The 20,029-nt window shown below is 40.8% G+C and overlaps 1 protein-coding gene across 3 annotated transcripts in view; it reads right to left on the reverse strand.

The window, feature by feature from the left end:
* Positions 1-20,029, reverse strand: part of LOC145276718 (NAD-dependent protein deacylase sirtuin-6-like) — a 42,947-nt gene that overhangs the window by 16,578 nt on the left and 6,340 nt on the right. For 2 of the 3 annotated variants that reach the window (XM_080127923.1, XM_080127924.1), the window contains 3 exons: positions 16,482-16,722; positions 6,189-6,296; positions 2,805-2,932 (listed from right to left, as the gene is read on the reverse strand). In XM_080127923.1, coding sequence (XP_079984049.1) covers positions 2,805-2,932; positions 6,189-6,296; positions 16,482-16,686 — 441 coding nt within the window. In that variant the 5' untranslated portion in view covers positions 16,687-16,722. The remainder of the gene's footprint in view (positions 1-2,804; positions 2,933-6,188; positions 6,297-16,481; positions 16,723-20,029) is intronic. The other variant, XM_080127925.1, reaches the window with a different exon arrangement.

Here is a 20,029-nt window from a genome sequence, read left to right on the forward strand (position 1 = left end):
ACTTTTTAGTTATGTGGGAGTGAGTTATGTATGTGTGTCCTATCTGGATATGTGATAAGACTACTACTTCTTTATGTGATTTTCTGGTATCTAGAAGGGTTTTTTTTTTAAGCATAGGGGTGATTTGAAAGAGTTTGTTGTTTTATCAATTGTTCCAGTTTTCTTGTCATTTCTTTGTGATAAAATTATTTATTGAAGGTTTTTAGTCTGTATATGGGACCTTTATGTCGCTTGGAGTTTTAAGGAATTTTTGGCCGTCATGTCAGCTTTTTCATTTCCATGGAAACCATAGTGACTAGGAATTTAACCAAAGAAGAAAGTTTTGTGTTGCATGATAGAATGGCAGTGACAAGTTTGAAAAAAAAAAGTATCACATTATACCTGAAAGCCATTCCTTTTGCTTACATATGGAGAGTTTTGATAACTTCAAATATACTAGCGAGGGGTACCCGGCGTTGCCCGGGTGTTTGAAGGTGTGTGTGAAAACTCTGGGGGGAGGGGGGGGGGCTAAAATAATAAAAAAAATGTTTTGGTAGGTAAGTATGAGGATCGAACCCGAACCGTTGAGGCAAAGTTGTGTGAAAAAAAAAAAAGTGCAACGGTTTTAACCATTGGGCCACCGCGAGATGCTAACGGAAACATGTTTGAATTTATTTAATTACTTGGATTTGGCAGGTGCATGTTTTAATGACTTAATGAGGTCAAGTTTGACTGCAGGATAGTATTTCATTTACTGTGGGAATGCTTTTTAATTTATGCAGATTGCGTATGTATTATTATAGAATCAATCCTCTATTATTATATATTACGAGGAATAATTTGCCCAGTGAACTCTAATATGACGTGACCGTCTCGAGGAGCAATACTGCTCCCCATTTGGGAGGTTAACATCCCCTAAAACCCTGAGTAAGACTGGGTAAATATGCTGAGATTGTCCGTTAAACGTTAATTGAATCCCGGACAGCGGCAGGTGACCTATAAAAAGGGATGAGTTTATTGTGTTTGATAAAAAACAGACAAATATTTTTATTGTTTGAAACAATGACAAGAAATGTCAGAATAAGGAGCAATGACATTCATCTGGCCTGAGGAACACCGGATCAGATGTTTTGGGTTTATGAGTAGAGAAATTGACAGGGGTTGACCCTTGGAGGTCGTGTGAAAAGAATTTCATTTTTGGTCCCTGATTTACAAAACTGCAGGCAAATTTTCTGAAATGCACACACGCAAAATGTATCTGAGGATTTCCAGAAAGCGTCTCGGACCCTGATTAGTTTTGCAGATCCCCAGACCCACCCCGTCCCCTTAGTATAAGAACGAATACGTGGGTTGAAATAAACAGACTGAAGCCAAATCTCGAGAGAAACATATGCTCCTGGTGGACGCATTACACATCTCATTCTCGGTGCTTATTCAGATTGGCACTTATAGCGATAAACAAAAAAATGAAAAACTTTTATCGTATACTTGTCACAGAATGAAGATGGTATATTCCAAAAATCACAAAAAATTGATAAAGCAGTTATTTTTATATTTTTTTTGAAAAAACAAATTTGCCATTTTTTACCGATAAGTGAAGGCCAAAGACTTAATATTAAAGAGATTGGAAAAACGTAAAAAAAAAAAAAAAAAAAAAAAATACATGCACAGCAGAAATATAGGCGCAAGAGAACAACACAAAGCAACTGATCTGATTTGTCTTATCACTGCTTCTGGTAACAGCCACGCCAGAAGTTAGGAAGTACATTAGCTGACTATAAACATTAAAAGTCCTTTGTGAAATGTCTAATCTCAAGCATGAGATGGTTTTGTTGCTTTGTGTTGCGGCATGTTAAGCCTTTTCAGGATATTTGATAAAAGTTTTCATGCTTCAAGTTTTTTTATATCTTCAAATAGTTATTCATGGTGTTTGGTTTGGTTATTTCATTTAATGACATATTAACCCTTTTCAGGTTATTTAATGACAAGTTGAGTAATTTTGGAAAGATTTTTGTCATTCAAGTTTTTTTATATCTTCAAATATTTATTCATAGTGTTTTGTTTGATTGTTTTATAGAGGGAAATTGTTTTTATTTTTGTCTTTGCAGGACATGATTGAGTTTTGCAAAGAAAAGTCAATAACATCAATATTTGCTGCATTTTAGGTTAAAAAGCCGGCATCTTCAGACAGCCTGATCTGATAGTACCAGATCATGCATGATACAAGACGATAAAAAAACGAAAATATGAAGCTTGTTCCAAAAGTAATGCATCCTATTCTTTAACTAAAAAAAAAAAAAAAAAATTGATGCGCTAAGAAGACGGGAGTTGTACCATTAAAACAAGCGACCTTTTGCGCTTTAGAATTTATTTTCCTACATAGTAACCACTATTGTCAATGCACGTTTGCCAGTAATGAACGATGCCTCAGTTGTAAAAGTCTGGAGTGCTCTTTATCTCTATCATCACTCTGAAATCGACCAACCCATCTAATATTACTGACATCAACTACATCGGCCTGTAAATGTTCAACAAATACCGATAAATGTTGATCAGTTTTTAATTTTTTTATACATAGAGAAATTCAATAATGCACCTCTGCTTTTGATACACATCCATGACAGAGGTTGTTTTCTTAGAGTCTCACAGCGTCAATATCTGCAACAGAGAGATGAAACTTTCAGGTCTGAATACACAAGTTCAGTCATCATAACAATGCAATTTACAATCCTATCTGATCTATTCGGGCGGAATAAAAAATAGGAGGCATTACTTGTAATAGCAGGAAAAGAAATGCGTTCATTTTCGTAAGATAAAAATCATACCTGGACAGAACACTTATCACATTCTTCTACGAACACGTTTCCATGCAACTCTGCAAGACGGTTCCGAGGAAATCCAGATTTCAAATGCAACCCATCAATGTTTTGGCTGATTAGGAACTGAATGAAACCTGGAATGGAAAATAAAACAAAATGTTAGATTCTTGTTCAGAATTCTCCTTAGATTAAGAAAAAAAAAATCTCTGATGTACGTACGCATGTTTAAATAAAAATATCATATTCCAAAAATCATGTATATTGATAAAGTAGTTTTATTTTTAAATAAGAAAAAACTTTATAAGTACTTGAGGAGTGGCCGTCATGATCACCATTTTGAAAACAATTTAAAAAAACAAAGGGGAGATAACTGAACACTAATTCAAACTTGCTTGATTTATATCGTAATGGCTATGAATTCCAATTAATTACTTCAGAATTATTTTCTTTATAAAAAAAAAAGCTACAAAGAGTTATTTATGCACATAACAAGAAAAACTTCCTTTGATTTTCATCTTCAGAACGGAGAACCTGGTAAAACAGAACCTGTTGGAATCTGCCACAGTGGATTTGTTAGAGGCCTCCATAACTTGGAAGGGGAAGTGAAACAACAAACCTCAAGTTTGTTGATGTTAAAGTTTTTTTTTGTTTTTTTTTTATACAGGCATCACCACATTACAAAGGCCAAGAGGCCACTCGAGGGTAAGGGTTAAAGAGTGTACAATAATTTAATTATTCACATGCTTTCATTTATTTTATTCGACCGTCCACCTTACTTTTATCTCCTCCCCTCCTTAGTTATTACTCTTCCCACTCCCTCTCTCACATGCCTACTACATGGCATCTATCCCCGCCCCCCACACACTATCATTTCTTCCTCCTGGACTTTTTCTTCTTATATGAATGCCCAAACGTGATCTATACAAGTTTGGCTTTTAAATTTTTTATACAGGTTGATAAAATGTAAAATTGCTTATGATCAATCCTAGTCGTTTGATCACCAAACAAATATGATCGATCACATCGACCAAAATATCTTGACCCAGCTTTAACGATGCATGTGTGTACTTATTTTTACTAGCATGTTCATTAGCTTATCCACATTTCCATAAACTAATTTTACATATATGTCCAAGTGTCACTATGCTTTGTTTGGGGTGAAAAAAAAAAAAAAACATTAAAAATATTATTTACTGTAGAATTGCATTCAAGTTACCACAAAAATCAGATCACAATCATGATTTTTATTTTTTATAATCATCTATTTATTAATTTATTGTTAAAATATAAATTTTATATTTACTTTTACATGTTTTATTGTACATATAGCCGATGCTGCTATCACACAAATCCTCAGAGGCAGTCTCATACGAACATACACACATGCATACAAGCGAAAATATACCTATATATGATTCTATAAATTGTTCATATTTCCTAACATATATATATATTTCGAGTTTGGATGTGCTCAACTGATAAGCCCAGCTCAGGGCGAAACTGTAGTCTTGGACGTCCGGTTTGTTGGTTATTGTGGCTCGTGTGAGCTGCTACGTTGTTTGACTGGAAATAATTAAATCACCTCTCACATTTTGAAAATTCTAATGTTAATTCGCTCGCTAGGTTAGCATGTTGGATGACATCGTTCTAACGAGTGTAAAAATCCTACTTGTGAGACGTCGACTTGGGTTCTCAATGGTTGGATGATGCCACCCCATCCCCCTTGAGATGAAGTAGGTACATTCTGATTTTGCCACGGTTTGTTTGATCTGTGTTAACTAATAAACTTTCTTGTATGTGCCACAGTTGCTGAAGTAGCAGAGTACTCGCCTTGCATGCAAGAGATTCAGGTTTCGAATCCAGAGTTTGGATGTATTCACCTGAGGCACGAAAATGAGGGAGAAACTCTAGTCTTGTACTTTTAGTTTGTAGACTATCATGACTTGTGTGAGCCGCAATGTTATTTCACTTTGGAAATAATTATATCATCTCTCACATTCTAAAAACGCTAATATATATATATATATATATATATAGCACTGTCGTAAATAATCTCACCCGCTACTTACCTGGCTGAAAAATGCGACGCTCACTGTGTGTTTGTTTGAAAACAAGCGGTTAGAGCACTGTAAAAGTGGTGGACAAATGTTTGTTTAAATAGACATTTGGTGAGATAATTTACGAGCACCGCTCCCGCGGGTCGATCAGTAAAACTAACTGTCAATGCGATGGTTCTAGGTTCAATCCTCGGCTTGGGAGAAGTGCTAGTCTAGCAGCACTGATGAGTTGTGATACAACGAAACAGGACTGTATGTCGATGACTACATATATATATATATATATATATATATATATATGAGGGGAGTTTCGAAAGTAATGCCTCCTATTTTTTTTATTCCGCCCAATAAGGAGTGGATTGCAAATTGCATTGTTATGATGATTGAACTTATGCATTTATGATCTGAATGTTTTATTTTTTTGTTGCAGATATTGACGGTCTGAGACTAAGAAAGCAACCCGTCATGGATGTGCGTCAGAAGCTGAGATACATCATTGAATTCCTCTTTACAAAACGAACTGAACCGATCAACATTCACTGTGTAATATTTCCAAAGCTGATGCAATTGATGTCAGCACAGTTTAAAGATAATTTTATCAATTTCAGAATGTCGACAGAAATGTAAGTGACAAAGCATGCTCTAGAATTTTACGACAAGGCATCAAAAGAGATTGGCAAAGGTGCTTTGAGAATGATGGTGACTATGTCAAAAAATAAATTTTGGAATACAAAAGGTTTCTCGTTTAAATGGTACCACTCTAGTCTTCATAGCTCTTCAACATTTTAGTTTTTAGTTAAAAAAAATAGGATGCATTACTTTTGGAACGACCCATATATACTTGACATTTTGATATTAGTTCTCTGGTTTGTTTGTTTGTTTCTGGTAACAATTTGGCCTTTAGGACAGGAACAAAGTGTAGTATCTGTTCTGATACTACAATTCACCTTTTATGTTCTCTGTTAGTGAAGGAGCAATTCTTCATGATTGAGACAATTTTTATTTTAGTTCCTATCCAAAGTGCCCCTTTTTCGGGAGCTGAATTTTCTGGATTAAAAACTGACCTTGTGTCTAACTCTGCTTTCGCGGGGAGACAAGTAAATAGGAGTAATATTATTGCTATTTTTTTTTTTATTGAAATTTCAACACTTCTATTCAATTCTATTATTACTTTTTTTTTTTTTTTTTGCTATAGGAAAGTAAACATTTGAAGTTGGAAATATTTTCATAAAAATTACATAATAAAAACAAAAGTTTGAAGTTCTTGTTTGTGGCAATATCAAATTCCCTTACAGGTCCTATATAAAATATTAAAATTTATGAAACTGCTTACCTTGTCTTTCGAGGGCTACAAGCGCCATGTGAGTCAGAGTTGGCTGGGCACTGTCAAAGGTGATATCCACTTTTGGTTCTTCTCCACGTTGTTCCAGGGTCCATACACCTAAACACACAAAAACAAACATAAAATGTTATTTGAAATATTAATTCAAATTAATAACTTTATATCTACGTCCATTGAACTCTTTGTAAAATCTGACAGCTGAAAAATTGCGTTTTCATTACAATAAAACAAGAAGTACATACGCTTTTTGTCAATTTCAATTAATAAGCAATGTCATCTACCCAATTATCATGCTAAAATTATTTAAATATTTCTAGAATACTACATGAAACATGTATTACTATGATTCAAGGAAAAAGTATTTCAACCATATTTGTTTTGTCATGTATGATGTAAACACAAGGGAAATAACTCAGTTTTGGTCTAAGTTTTTGACAGTTTTCACAATGAATTGCCTCCTCCTGCTAATATATGTGCTCTGGAGTTATTATGTAAGCTAAAATTGCTAATTTCTTCGAAAATTATTTTAACAAATAATTAATTTTCTACCTTTCAGCTTTTTGTAATTTTTTTTTAGATATTTTCATTACTGCAACATGACCATTCAGTAGATACCATTGGTTTCATTTGAAATTCAATATTTCAATTTTTGCTACAATTTTTTTTTATTTTTGCTTCTGATTGCCTAGGAATTAATATAAAATATAAACATTTTCATTAATAATATATAAATATAACAGAGAATTAAATGTTCCTATTTACAATGCCTCCCCACGGGACAGAGTTAGACACCAGGGTCGTTTTTTAATGTGGAGAAAAGGAACAAAAATAAAATTTGTCTCAGTCGTGAAGGATTTCTCCTCCACTGACAGAGAACAAGAAATTGAAGTGCAGCATCTGAAGAACAGATACTACACTTTGAGATATTAAATCTTTTATTCATGTTAAAAAAAAAAAAAAAAAAAAAAATACAGAAAAAAAAAAAAAAACAACGATGAACAAAAAACTTAGGCACATGGCCAACTCAAAAGGGGGGATTTTGGGGGTCGTTGGTCATCCTTGTCACTCCAGAACTATACAAAGTCAAAAGTTTCTCCCAGCTAGTATCTTCTTTCACCATAATACCGCATTCACCCTTTCATATTGGAGGACGTAACTCCCAATTTTTAAAACATTTTTTATTGACGTGTAAAAACAAAAAAGATAACAATAAAATGGTAACAATAATTCATTTGTGTCGAGGGCGGGGGAAGAAAAAACAAAAGGTGATTAGTAGGACCCTCCCAACCCCGTCTAATTGATAGACTGCCCGTTCCACTAGGTTTGTAAAAGGAACCTCGCTTCTGCGGGTCAGTCTCTAGGTGGGGATGCCCTCTAGATGGGGGTGAATGGAGAAAAGAAAATTTTTGTGGGTAAGGGATGGAGGTTAGTTTGTATTTCTTTTTCTCCAAGATGGGTAAAATTTAGAGGAAGGGGTGAGAACAAAAATTGCAGGTAAGAGGGGATGGGGATCTTGGAGGCTTCCTAATCGGGGAGGGATGGAACACACACTCAGCTAGCTGAGAGACTACTTGTTTAATTTTACTTTACAGAACTGCGCGTTCCACACCTAGGCGGGGAACACGTATTCAAATTTGGCTCCTCTTCGTACACACAGACTTGCCACATGTATCCATCTTCTGTCAAATGCCGCGCGATGCAGCCTTCTTCTATCACATCTGATCTTCACCCGTAGTTGGTGTTTAAAGAAAGCGATCAGATCTTGATCAGAAAAAGACAACACCCCCCGGCAACCTTGCAGACGCGATGTCCAAATCACCATTCTCGCCATGGCCAGGATCGTAACGTAGACCATTTGTCTTTCCCGGTCCCACGGCGGCCTCACGTTGTCCACAACATTAGATACAGTAATTGGGCGAGGATGCTCAGGATCGATGCGAGCCGTCACCCCACTGACATACGACCAGTACTGGCGGAGTTCGCGGCAATCGAAGAAAGCGTGATCCGTAGTTTCCACGGCCGTTGTCCCACAACGGGGACAATCAGGCGACTCCAAAAACCCAGAACTGCATTGTACGTTGTTGAGTGGAAGTGCATTTCGGGCCAATCGCCAGGTCAGAGAGAACTCCGAATTGTTCAGATGACTCTAACCTGGCGCCCAGCTCCACGTGAGCGGATCTCACTCTGCTGCCACCCCAAACGCGCGCATAGCGGGTCGTCAGCGGCCCCCTTCACTAGATCCCTGTGGAGTTCCCTACGGGTAGCAGTCACAAGGTCACTGGACCTTGGTAGTCGTTTTAGCGCGGCTCGGCACTCTTTCATGTAGGCAGATTCTCCCCGCGGCCTGCGACGGCTCTCGATGGAAGGGTCGAGAACGAGGTCGGGGAAGGCGGCAGTAACCACGGGGTGCCACGGTTGGTCCTCCTGCATATAGTGGCTCAGGAAGGCCAGCCTCTCAGCATCTCGATGACACTTCAAGTCCGGCATTCCCAAGCCTCCCTCACACGGACGTTGAATACAGACCTGTCTGCTCACCCAGTGTCTTCCTCTGTCCCAAAGGAGCGAGGACAAGAGTTCGACAAGAGCTTTTAGGTGTTGTGCAGGCAGGGGAAGTACGGCCAGTCGGTAAAGGATGAGAGGAAAGACGTAAGTGGCGCACGCCTCAGCTCTACCCTTTAAGGAAAGTTTCCTAGGAAGCCACGAATTGACTGCAGCCTCCACCTTTGACCGTACCTCCAACCAATTCTTGTCAAGCTGGAGACCCGGTCCGAACCACACGCCGAGGATCCGGACCGGGCCATCTGTCCAGCTGAAGGGCGCAGGGAGGTTTGCGTTGCCACTTCATGCGCCCAACTGCAGTCCTACCGACTTGTTGCGGTTTATCTTGGCCCCTGTAATTCTTTCGTACTGTGTGAGTGCCTCCGACACGACCTCAATGTCTCTGAAGCCCGACACGAAGATCGTGACATCATCGGCGAACGCGGATACCTTGGCAGCTGAGCCGCCAGGCAGAGCCATTCCGCGCAGGGCCGAATTTGCCTCCCCATGTCTCAGCTTGCGGAGAAGAGGCTCCAAAGCCAGGACATAAAGCAGGGGCGACAGCGGACAACCCTGACGAACCGACCGAGAGATAACAAAGGGTTTCGAGCGCTTTCCGTTCACTTGCACGACAGCCATGGGCTGTCGATACATTATGGAGATCCACTTGCAAAAGTCCGGTTTAAAACCGGCGGCCTCTAAGACAGATGCCAGGAAACGATGGTCGACCCTATCGAAAGCTTTGGACTGATCTAAGTTTATCAGCGCGGCTTCCGTGTCGTCATCTATTCCCCCCTCTAGGATCATGCGGATTAGGTGCAAGTTGTTCTGAATCGATCTCCCCTTCACAGCGTAGTTCTGTTCCGGTTCAACCAACTCGTCGATAACAACCTGCAGCCGATTCGACAGGACCTTGGCCAAAATCTTCAACTCTGTGTTTAGCAGAGTTATGGGCCTGTAGTCGTCTAACTCTTCCCCTCCATGCCCGTCACCTTTCTTCAGCAATGTGATCACTCCCTTGGTCACCTGCCCTGGGATGGATCCCTGAGCAAACCAATGGTTGAACATATCCGTCAGAAGAGGCAGAAACATGGGCGACAGCCTCAAGTACAGTTCGTATGGCAGACCATCAAGTCCTGGCGATCTGTCACAGCTGACCTGCTTCAGCGCAGTAAAGACCTCCTGCTCCGTCACCCGGCCCTCGCAACTAGCCGCTCTAGCCGCCTCGAGGCGGGGAGAGTCGGCCAAATAGTCGCTAAACTCAAGGACCGGAAGATCGGGCTGCTGCGTAAAATGCTCCTCGAAATGTTCTCGAAACCCCTCGCAGATCTCCCGAGTCGATTCCAGGGTGCGTCCATTCGGATGTTTGATTTTTGCAATGTATTTGTCCGAGCCACGCCTAGAAACCTCACGGCGCACGTCTGCATCAGAATTGACTGCTTCGTTGCCTATCTTTCTAAGCCTAGCTCTAACTACTTGGCCTTCGTAACGCTCGCTAGTCTCGCGTAGAAGGTCCTGCTTAGCTAGTTCCTGACTAACCTTATCACCCTCCCCCGTAGCCTGGGCTAGTTTCTGCTCTAGCTTCTTCTTCGTCTTGGCCTTATCTAGTGCGAGGCGCTGGGCATACTTGACGGAGAAGCTTCTGATCTTGGCTTTGAGACCTAACCACCACTTACTCCCGGTAACCGCCCCCACTAGTGCCTTTTTAATCAATTCTCTTAACTGATCTTGGAAGTCTTGTATCTCCAGAAGGGAGGTGTTTAACTTCCAGTACCCCGCTAACTTAGGCCTATTTCCTAGCTTCAGCCGGGCCATAACTAATTTATGGTCCGTCTGGCCTAGCCAAGTGAACGTGGGACAAGATAAGAAGTCTACTTCGCCTCTCCTAACTAACATCCTGTCCAAATAGGTATTTGGATAGGAGGAAACACTATTGGTCCACGTCCACATCTCCCGCCCTGGATGCTCGAACCGAAACCTGTCGACCAGACCGCATCTAGCCATCAAATCAGCCAGGCTGGACTCGCACCTCTCCGATCCTCTAGCTCCGCCTCCTACCTTATCTATGTCGGGGTCTAAGATGGAATTCCAATCCCCCATTAGCACTACCCGCTTCCGACAATCTACAAACGCGTCAAGCTGACTGAAGAATGAGACCCTCTCACGAGCGGTGCTGGGCGCATGAACCGCAATCACCCGGAACACAGAATCTTTTACGGCAACATCGGCCACAACCAGCCTACCCACCGCATCTCTATGGACAACGTCGACCGTCGCCGACAGGGTACGTTTAACCAGCACGGAAACTCCCTTCCCCCGCGGGCTGCCATATGCTGAGAAAACCTCAAAGTCTCGAGCCAGCACCTGACAGTCCACAGAGGAAACGAAATGCGTCTCCTGAATCGCAGCAACATCCACTCCCAGGGACAAGAGGTCGTGCCGGAGGCGAGCCGCCCGGCCCGATGATCTCAAGCCCCTCGCATTCAGACTAGCCAAATTCAAAGCCATGGTACCTACCTTAAGGTGTGTTACACTCAGCTCCGAAGTCAGCCGGGGAAAGGACACCGACGTTGTGTGCAATGCTCAAGGTGGTCAGGTTTTTCATGTCCTGACCTTCTCTCACAATGCCGCCGACATCCAAAGGGTAAGTCAATTTAAGGGCCCTATAGAGTGACGGATGGACCAACACTGGGACCCTTCCCTTGCATTGTTTTGCGAGTTCCTCAAGGGAAGGGTCATTTTTCCTAATCAGTTCAATTCCCGGACCAGCCCCTTCAGCGGCTTCCAGCATTGTCCACACGTTGGTTTTGCAGGCCTCAGGAAGCCTGACGAAAGTTGTTAGCCGTGGGGCGTCCGGGAAATTAGAGGGGACATTAACGTCTTTTCCCCCTATCTGTTGGAAGTCCAGCAGAGGTTTTAAATTTTTTCTCTGCCGGTGTGGTAAGCCCATTGCCACAAACAGGGGGTCTACAAAACAAAGTTCCTCTCTCGTTTCGAGGGCGAGAGTCCCTGTTGGAGTGAGTCCGTAAGTGGGAGAATCTGAAGGGTCTCTCCCCCTCCCGGGTTCATTCTTTTCTTTCTGGGATGGCGGCTCAATTTGCATTGGTGTGGGGACGAGTGTCTGTGTGGTGTCTGGTGTTGGTGTTGGTGCGGTGTCTGGTGTTGGTGCGGTGTCTGGTGTTGGTGTGGTGTCTGGTGTTGGTGTTGTGTCTGGTGTTGGTGTTGGTGCAATTTCTGGTGTTGGTGCAGTGTCTGGTGTTGGTGCGGTGTCTGATGTTGGTGTTGGTGTTAGTGCGGTGTCTAGTGTTGGTGCAGTATGTGGTATGGGGGTGGAAGTGGGTTGTGTTGTTGTTAGAGGTGGTGTATGCTCACAGGGAGTGGGGGCTGCCTTTTCTTCCCCTTTCCTTTTCTTTTTTATTCTTTTGAATGAACCGGGGAGTGGTGAGGTTGAGTTCCTCTCCCTCTCACTAGCAGATTCATCCTCAGAGGAGCAGTGTTTTCTTCGCTTGATCCCCGTCTCAATTGGTGTGGGGACCGTTGGTTGTTGCTGCTCCTCTAATTGTTGTTTCTCCGGTTGATGCTGTTGCTTTTCTGGTTGCTGCAGCCGTTTTTGTTGCTGCTGCTGCTGTTCTGTCTGTTGCTGCTGCTGCTGTTTTTGTTGTTGCCGCTGTTTTCGTGGCATTGGTTGTGGCATTGGCCGCGGCAGCTGATGTTGTTGCTGCGGCTGGTTCAATGGCTGGTTTGGCTGCTGCTGCTGTGTCTGCTGCCATGGCTGTTGCTGCGGCTGTTGTGGAGGTTGCTGTTGTTGTTGCTGCCTCAGTTGTTGGGTTGGTTGTGGGACGGTGGCAGATGGGATTGTGGGCTTCCGTTTCCGCCTCATTACCGTGATCCATTCCTCCCCTTTGGCCTCCTGCACAGTTTTGGGTTTCCTCGGTGCTGGGGTTGGTGCTCCGGTTGCAGGAGTTATGACAGCCTGTTTGGACACTGGTGCTGTCTCAGAGGTTGGGACCGCCTTTAGTGTCACTTGAGTAGGAGTTGACCTTTGAGGGCAGCTCTTGGCCATGTGACCCTGTTTTTGGCAGAACCAGCAGTGCGGACGACGCCCCTCCACTACTACTGTCATTGTTGCCTCCTTAAATGTCAGCTGTGCTGGTATCGCCTGGAAGCCTTCTTTCTTTAGCCTCATGGCCACAGTGTAGCTGCCCAAGTGCATGCCGGTTTTCGACCGCACTGGGGTTATTTTTTCCACCTCGCCGAACTGTGTGAAGAAGGATCCCAGGATTTCTGCTGATATTTGCATAGGTACATTGAATACCTGCACCCGGGTCCTTGTCCTGCCCTGGTATTCGGGCTTTAGTTTTATTCTCCCATACTTAATTTCCTGTAGGGAGAGTCTCTCCGCATCTTCCTTGGTGGGTAGGAGGATGTCCCACATGGCGTAGCTCCTCTGGTACAGGTATAATACCGGGATGTTTAGCTTGTGTAGGAGCCCTGCCATGTCTTCCTTTTTCATCCCTAGGAGGCGGTTTTCCGGCATATCCGAGATGATGAGGGAGAGCACTCTGTCTTCGATTGCCTCCCAAGCGCCTGGCACTGGTTTAATTTCTGCCCCCTCTATGTATTGTCTGTACTTGGTCAAGTACAAGTCTCTATACTCTTGAGGGGACAGTTGCTTCTCTACAGTCTTCCCCCATGCCGACCCTCTTGTTGGTGTTGGATCTTTGGTGAGGTTGGACTGTTTTTGCTGTTCCTTGGCGGAAGGGTTGCTATTTTGAGGGGCATTTCCCTTTCCGCTTTCCTTTGGGACCGACTCTCCCTGCTCTATACTTCTTCCAGGAAATACTTCCCTTTTTGGGGAGTCGGCCTCCTGGGGAGCATTGTCCTCTTTATTGTCCTTGGGAGCTTTTGCCCCTTTTGTTTTGGGGAGGTCTAGGCTGTATGCCCCCTCGTTTTCTTGATTTGCTCCCCTTTTGGGGCAGTAGCCCTCCTGGGGAGCACTGTCTCTCTTATCGTCCTTTGGGGCTACTGCCTCTTGATTTTTGTTGTCAGAGCGGGATGCCCTGTCCAACATTGTTTTTTCTCCCCTTTGTGGGGAGTCGCCCTCTTGGGGAGCACTGTCTCCTTTATCGTCCTTTGGGGCTACTGCCTCTTGATTTTTGTTGTCGGAACGGGATGCCCCGTCCAACATTGTTTTTTCTCCCCTTTGTGGGGAGTCGCCCTCTTGGGGAGCTGCTGGTGAGTTTTCTCCCTTCTGGGGGGCGTCCTTCGGTTTAGTGTCCGGGCGGTATGCCCCGTTGCTTTTTGCTTCCCCTGTTGGGGAGTCGTCCTCTTGGGGAGCAGTTTTTCTTGCGGTAGCCCCCTGGCTGGGGGTATCGGTATTGGTGGTCCCCGGGCTGAGGGTGTCCATTTTTGAAAAAAAAGCTCTCTCTTCCCTGTATAATTCACCAAAATGAGTGACGTGGAGTCGGCGTCCAAAGTGGGAGCCGACTTTGGCGCCAAAAAGAAGTGGCGCCAAAGGCGGCAAGAGGGGAGATAGAACTGAGAGAGGGAGTGGGAAGTTAGTGGAGGGAAGAGAGAAAGTGTTTACGACCCTCCCTTGCGGGAAGGTCGTAAATTATCAGCTCGGATCCCCCCGTGAGGAGGGAGAGCAGAGAAAGACAGACCAAGTGGGGGTGCGGACAGAACGCTACCCAACAAGCTCGCCGGGCACGAGAATGTGTCGCCAGAACAACACTGCCTATCGCTGTGTATGTATCAGAGAACAGATACTACACTTTGATCTTGTCCCAAAGGCCAAGACCAACAGTAACAATATACAGCATAATCTCGTTGACACATCGATTCCCGTCAGATCACCAAAGTTAAGAAACGTTGAACCTGGTCATTACTAAAATGGGTGACCAATTTGGGAATTCCAGGCACTGTATGTAGGAGGATATTGACACCTCGCTGCAAAAAACTAATGTTGTCATCTTCCCTAATGGAGATATACATGCGACTGGGGACTGCTTATGAATTTTATACTCCCATGTTCCTATTTAGGAAGAAACCGGTTAAACCCAAATTGGGTTAGTGGCATTTCACACACACACACACACACGTGACAAAGAAGAAAAAACTACAGAGTTATCAGCTTTGAAGCATATGAACTGTTTCGCACATTGAACCTTCGATTTTCAGTCTAACCAAGAAATTTGGTTTGTTGTTAGATTTTATTTTTTATTGTAGCAATCATTTACATATTAGAATAACTACTTTAAGAAGGATGAATTGAGGAAGACAGCCAGTTGGATTTTTTGACAGCCGAGGAGAGAGAACATTAGAGCCGAGATTTACCGCTGGTCATTGTGCTGGTAATGTTCCTATTTACTTGCCTCCCAACGAGGGCAGAGTTAGACACAAGGTCAGTTTTAATGTGGGGAAAATCCAACTCCCTAAAAGGGGTGCTCTGGATAGGAACAAAAAATTACCTGAGTCTAGAAGGATTTCTCTTTCATTGACTGAGGACAGAAAAAGTGAAGTGTAGCATTAGAACAGAGACTACACTGTGATCTTGGCCTAGTAATGTTATTGATACTACACTGTGATCTTTGTGCTGATAATGTTATTGAAGAGGAGTTACATTAATTTTCATACAGGAGTAGAAAATCTATGCGCATTTTACTTTTAAAATACATACATTAATTGAAAAATACAAACAAAAAAATTAATAAATAAAAATAAAAAATTGGATATATGTCCATTACACCAACCGGATGTTGTTGTTGTTGTTGCATATTACAAACTGGATTTCTCATAAATGTCTGATATGGCTGGACCAATAATAACATTATTTAGGAAGCCATATCATTTTACAATACATGCCAGCATATAATCAGGCATGTCTCTGCCCTATCGTTATTTTTATGGCAGCCCTCCAATCTACGGTTCCCCTCCCTGCCAAATTTTTACAAAAAAAAAAATACTCGACTAGCTAGAATCACTACCAACAATTTACTTAAATCTAAATGCAGATTCCATGAAGGTTCTTTCTTAAAACTGCCTGCATGTGGAACTCTATTCCATTGGACTGCTTCCCAACCGATTACAATATGGTAGCCTTCAAATCCAATGTAAACAAATTCTTGTTGAGCCATCTCCTTAAATAATCCAAATTCTACCCAATCTACACCATTACCGATGACTACACTACCACTTTACATTCATTAAACCTTATCCTCGAGTGGTCTTCGGGCCTTGGTAAGTGGTGACTTCCTTGTAAAAAAAAAAAAAATATATATATATATATATTTATTTTCTGAGTAAGTCCATTATTCTAGAAATGGGCAGATCAGTTTACCCCATAACAATAAGGAAGAAAACACAAAATTTGCCAGAGAGAAAAAAACATCAGTGATACTCGCGCGGTACTCAGATGTCATTACTGTTGCATATTACGAACTAGATTTCTTGTAAATGTTTCGTATGGCTGAACCAACAATGGTGGGTACTTCTGCATCTATGTTACCGTGCTGAAATAACATTTTTACTAAGCCATTCTTAACATGGGGAGGGGAAGTTGTTCTGTACTTTCACCTAACAATTTAATAAACAAAAATATCATAACTAGATTTCTTGTAAATCTCTGGTATGGCTGAACCAACAATGACAGGTACTAATGCAAGTTGCAATGTCTCTGAAAAGAAGCATTTTATTTATGTTTTACCATTTATGAAGAATTTCATAGAACAAGTGAAAGCTATTTACCTTTTGGCCCTCTAAAATCTGGAATGCCAGCAGCGGTACTAATTCCAGCTCCCGTGTGAAACACAACATGTTTACTTGACTGAATCAGGTCGGCAAGTTCTCGAACCTTTCTCTCAACCTCTTCGTCAGAGTCAAATCTTTCTGGAACTCCACATCTGCCCTTGTTTTCGTAGGGAGAGAGCCCAGCAGCATAATTCACAGACATAGAGGAGCTGCAAAGTAAAAGGAATATTTTATGCACCTGAAAAAAAAAATAAAATAAAATAAATAAAATTAAAAAAAATATATATATAAACATTTTCTAAATTATAAGCAACCAAAGTGTTCACACACACACACACATATTCTCACTTTTATATATAGACTAGCGAGAGGTACCCGGCGTTGCCCGGGTGTTTGGAGGTGTGTGTGGAAACTCCAGGGTTGGGGGGGGGGGTAAAAAAATGTTTTGGTAGGTAAGTATGAGGATCGAACCCGAACCGTTGAGGCAAAGTTGTAAATTAAAGTGTGAAAAAAAAAACATGCAACGTTAACCATTGCCTCACCGCAAGATGCTAACAGAAACACGTTTGAATTTATTTAATTACTTGGATTTGGCAGGTGCCCGTTTATTGAGGTCAAGTTTGACTGCAGGATAGTATTTCATTTACTGCGGGAACGCTTCCCAATATGTTATAGGAAAAAGACTAACCCACATGCGGCGAGCAACAAATGTTGAATATTTATCTTCCCAAAGTCGAGCAAATTAAATAGACAGGCAAGCTTCATTGTTAACTCTGAGATATTACGATTTATATGTGATATAAAAAGTTTTAAAAAGTGGTTAGGCGACCGACAGCTTCTCTGAAAAAAGCCTTTTGCAGACATACAGAAAAGGCGAACACACATACAAACATACATACATTTTCGCTTTTATATTTATAGATAATACAAAATACATTGTTTTAAATCAGTTGTAAACATTTATAATACCCAATACCCATCTGACCTATCATATCCCAAATTATTACTCCAGTATATTCCTTAACAAAAATCCTAAATGAATTTATCTATTTAGTAAATATAGTGTTAAGTCGCCGCAAGAATTAGTAACCGTATTATTGCTTAAAAAACATTAAAAAAAAAGATTGACATAAGTTTATAAGCGATAACAATAATACGTAAAGTCATCTAGGACTTTGTCGCATAATGGTTAACACACTCAACCATAGTATTAGGTTGGTGCAAAAATAATGCTTTTGACAAAGTTGAACGTCAAAAAAATGACAATTTTTGCACCAACCATAGTACATATGACTGTTCTAGGCTTCGGACCTCAGACCAAACTACACTGACAATCAGTAGAACCGTGAAACACATTTTCGTAGATTACTGTTTTATTAGTAAAATCTATATAAATATATAAAAGTGGAATTGTGTGCCTGTGTGTATATAGTTCCCTACCAAACTACAATTTTCAGTCTAAAGACTCGAGATTTAACAAAGGGGTATTAAGATTTGGGAAAATCTTTTTAAGCGGTTTTTGGACGGAAATTTGGCTGTTAAGGGGTCAAAGTTTAACGATTTGACGATTTGACCTTTGCAGTCTCTAGCAATCTATTCAGACAATTTTGGGTCTAAGCATTTGAAATTTTACATAAAGGGTATTCAGACATGCAGCAAGCTTTTTAATCAGTTTTTGGGTGAAAATTTTGCTACCAAGAGGTCAAAGTTGAAAGAGTTGACCTTTGCAGACTCTACCAAACTTCTCTGCCAATTTTGGGTCTAAATGCTTGAAATTTTAGATGTAGGTTACCTGGACACAAGTCAAATTTTTTAATATATATATATATATATATATATATACACACACACACAAAGTTATGAACAGTATATAGGCTCAAGCAAAGCCAGGCTGAACTGCTAGTAATAAATAAATGAATAATATTTGTTTATATCCAAAACATATGGGCGATCTAAGGAAAAATATTTTCCTAGATCTCCACGGTTGGAGGCGCTAATAACCATATTATCATAAAAAAAAATAAATAAATAAAAATCGACATTTCCACAGTCAGACAATGTCGCAGCTCACAAGAGCCATTAAAGCAACAAACCGGAAGTCCAAGACTGTTGTCTGGCTGTGGAAATAATTATATATTCTCTCACATTCTGAAAATTATATTGCTTATTGCTCGTTAAGTAAGTTTGTCGTGTATATATAAAAATTCCTACTAGTGAGACATCGACTTGAGTTATAGCTGGTCGGTTTATATATATATATATATATATATATATATATATATATATATAAACAGTTCAGAGACCAATAAAATGTGGATTTTTTTTTTAAATAAACATTTAAAATTCAGATTTTTTACCTATGTAAGAGTGTTTATCAGAAAACACATTTTTTTTTTTACATGGCATGTTATTAAGCTGTACGAAATCCAGTTGTTATTGAAGATTGAAATATGTTTACTTAAAAAAAAAAGTTACATTTTGTTTAGTCTCGGAACCATTTTAATATTTCTTCAATTACAATGCTTTCAAACACTGAAAATTTCCATTCAATAACAAAACATTTCCTTCGCAAATCAAAACATTTTCATTAAAAACATTTGTATCATCTGTAACTGTGACCAGGGTTTCCGAGTTAGAATCGAAGATTTGGAGTCAGAAGAATGCAATGAATAAGTATGAAAATTTTTTGATCTCTGAAGAATGAACCGATAGTTTGAATATTGTAAAACTTTAAAATATGGAGTTGGACCTTTGTTTTGTGCTCACCAGACCAACCTAATAAAAATATACTAGTAAAAATATTAGATACAAAACGATTTTGCCTGATATTTTGCTAGAGTTCAACTTCAAAAATACTTTTAATTGATAATAAATGTTTATATATTGGAAAATTACCCAATAATCTAAACAAGAAGTGCCCCTCAGCCTATCCTAGTTATATCAACATGAAAACAGTTTATTATATATTTTTTTATTTCATTTTTTGCAATCCTTTGAGATAAGATTTCATCATTTGTATATTCATTTTTGCGGACTTATCTTCATAGTTGATGTTGTTTCACCATGTTTTGGCAAACTCATCCTGTATCCCCAGTAATGATTACCTTCCATAGGTATTGTTGTTCCAGGTGAGCATTATTTGAAGATAGTCGTTTCAATCCTACTCAAAACAGGCCTGAGAATTAGTTGGCCAAAAACGTGGTGAGACAACAACAACTATGGAAGGCAGTAATTATTATACTATCTTTTCATGAGGGTGAGTAGTATAATCTCTGTTGTCCTCCCATGAATTATCTCCTTCAACCTTCAGAAGAATATCACTTTCACAATTGGTTTTTCCAAGTACTCTAACCACTGTGCCCGATTCAACTCTCAGTGTGGGCAACTGAAAAATACAATTGCGAATTACTTTGGACCTCCATCCAGTCATGGCTGACGGAATGAAAGCATGCTACTCCGTGAAGTAAATAAAGGGTTCCATTTGAAATTCCATCAAAATTAGACAAGATATACCTGAAGGTTGGAGGTTACATTGACCAAAATGT

Source organism: Euprymna scolopes, chromosome 5 (genome assembly GCF_053919585.1).
Source record: "Euprymna scolopes isolate OS-2025 chromosome 5, ASM5391958v1, whole genome shotgun sequence".
Classification (NCBI taxonomy): domain Eukaryota; kingdom Metazoa; phylum Mollusca; class Cephalopoda; order Sepiida; family Sepiolidae; genus Euprymna; species Euprymna scolopes.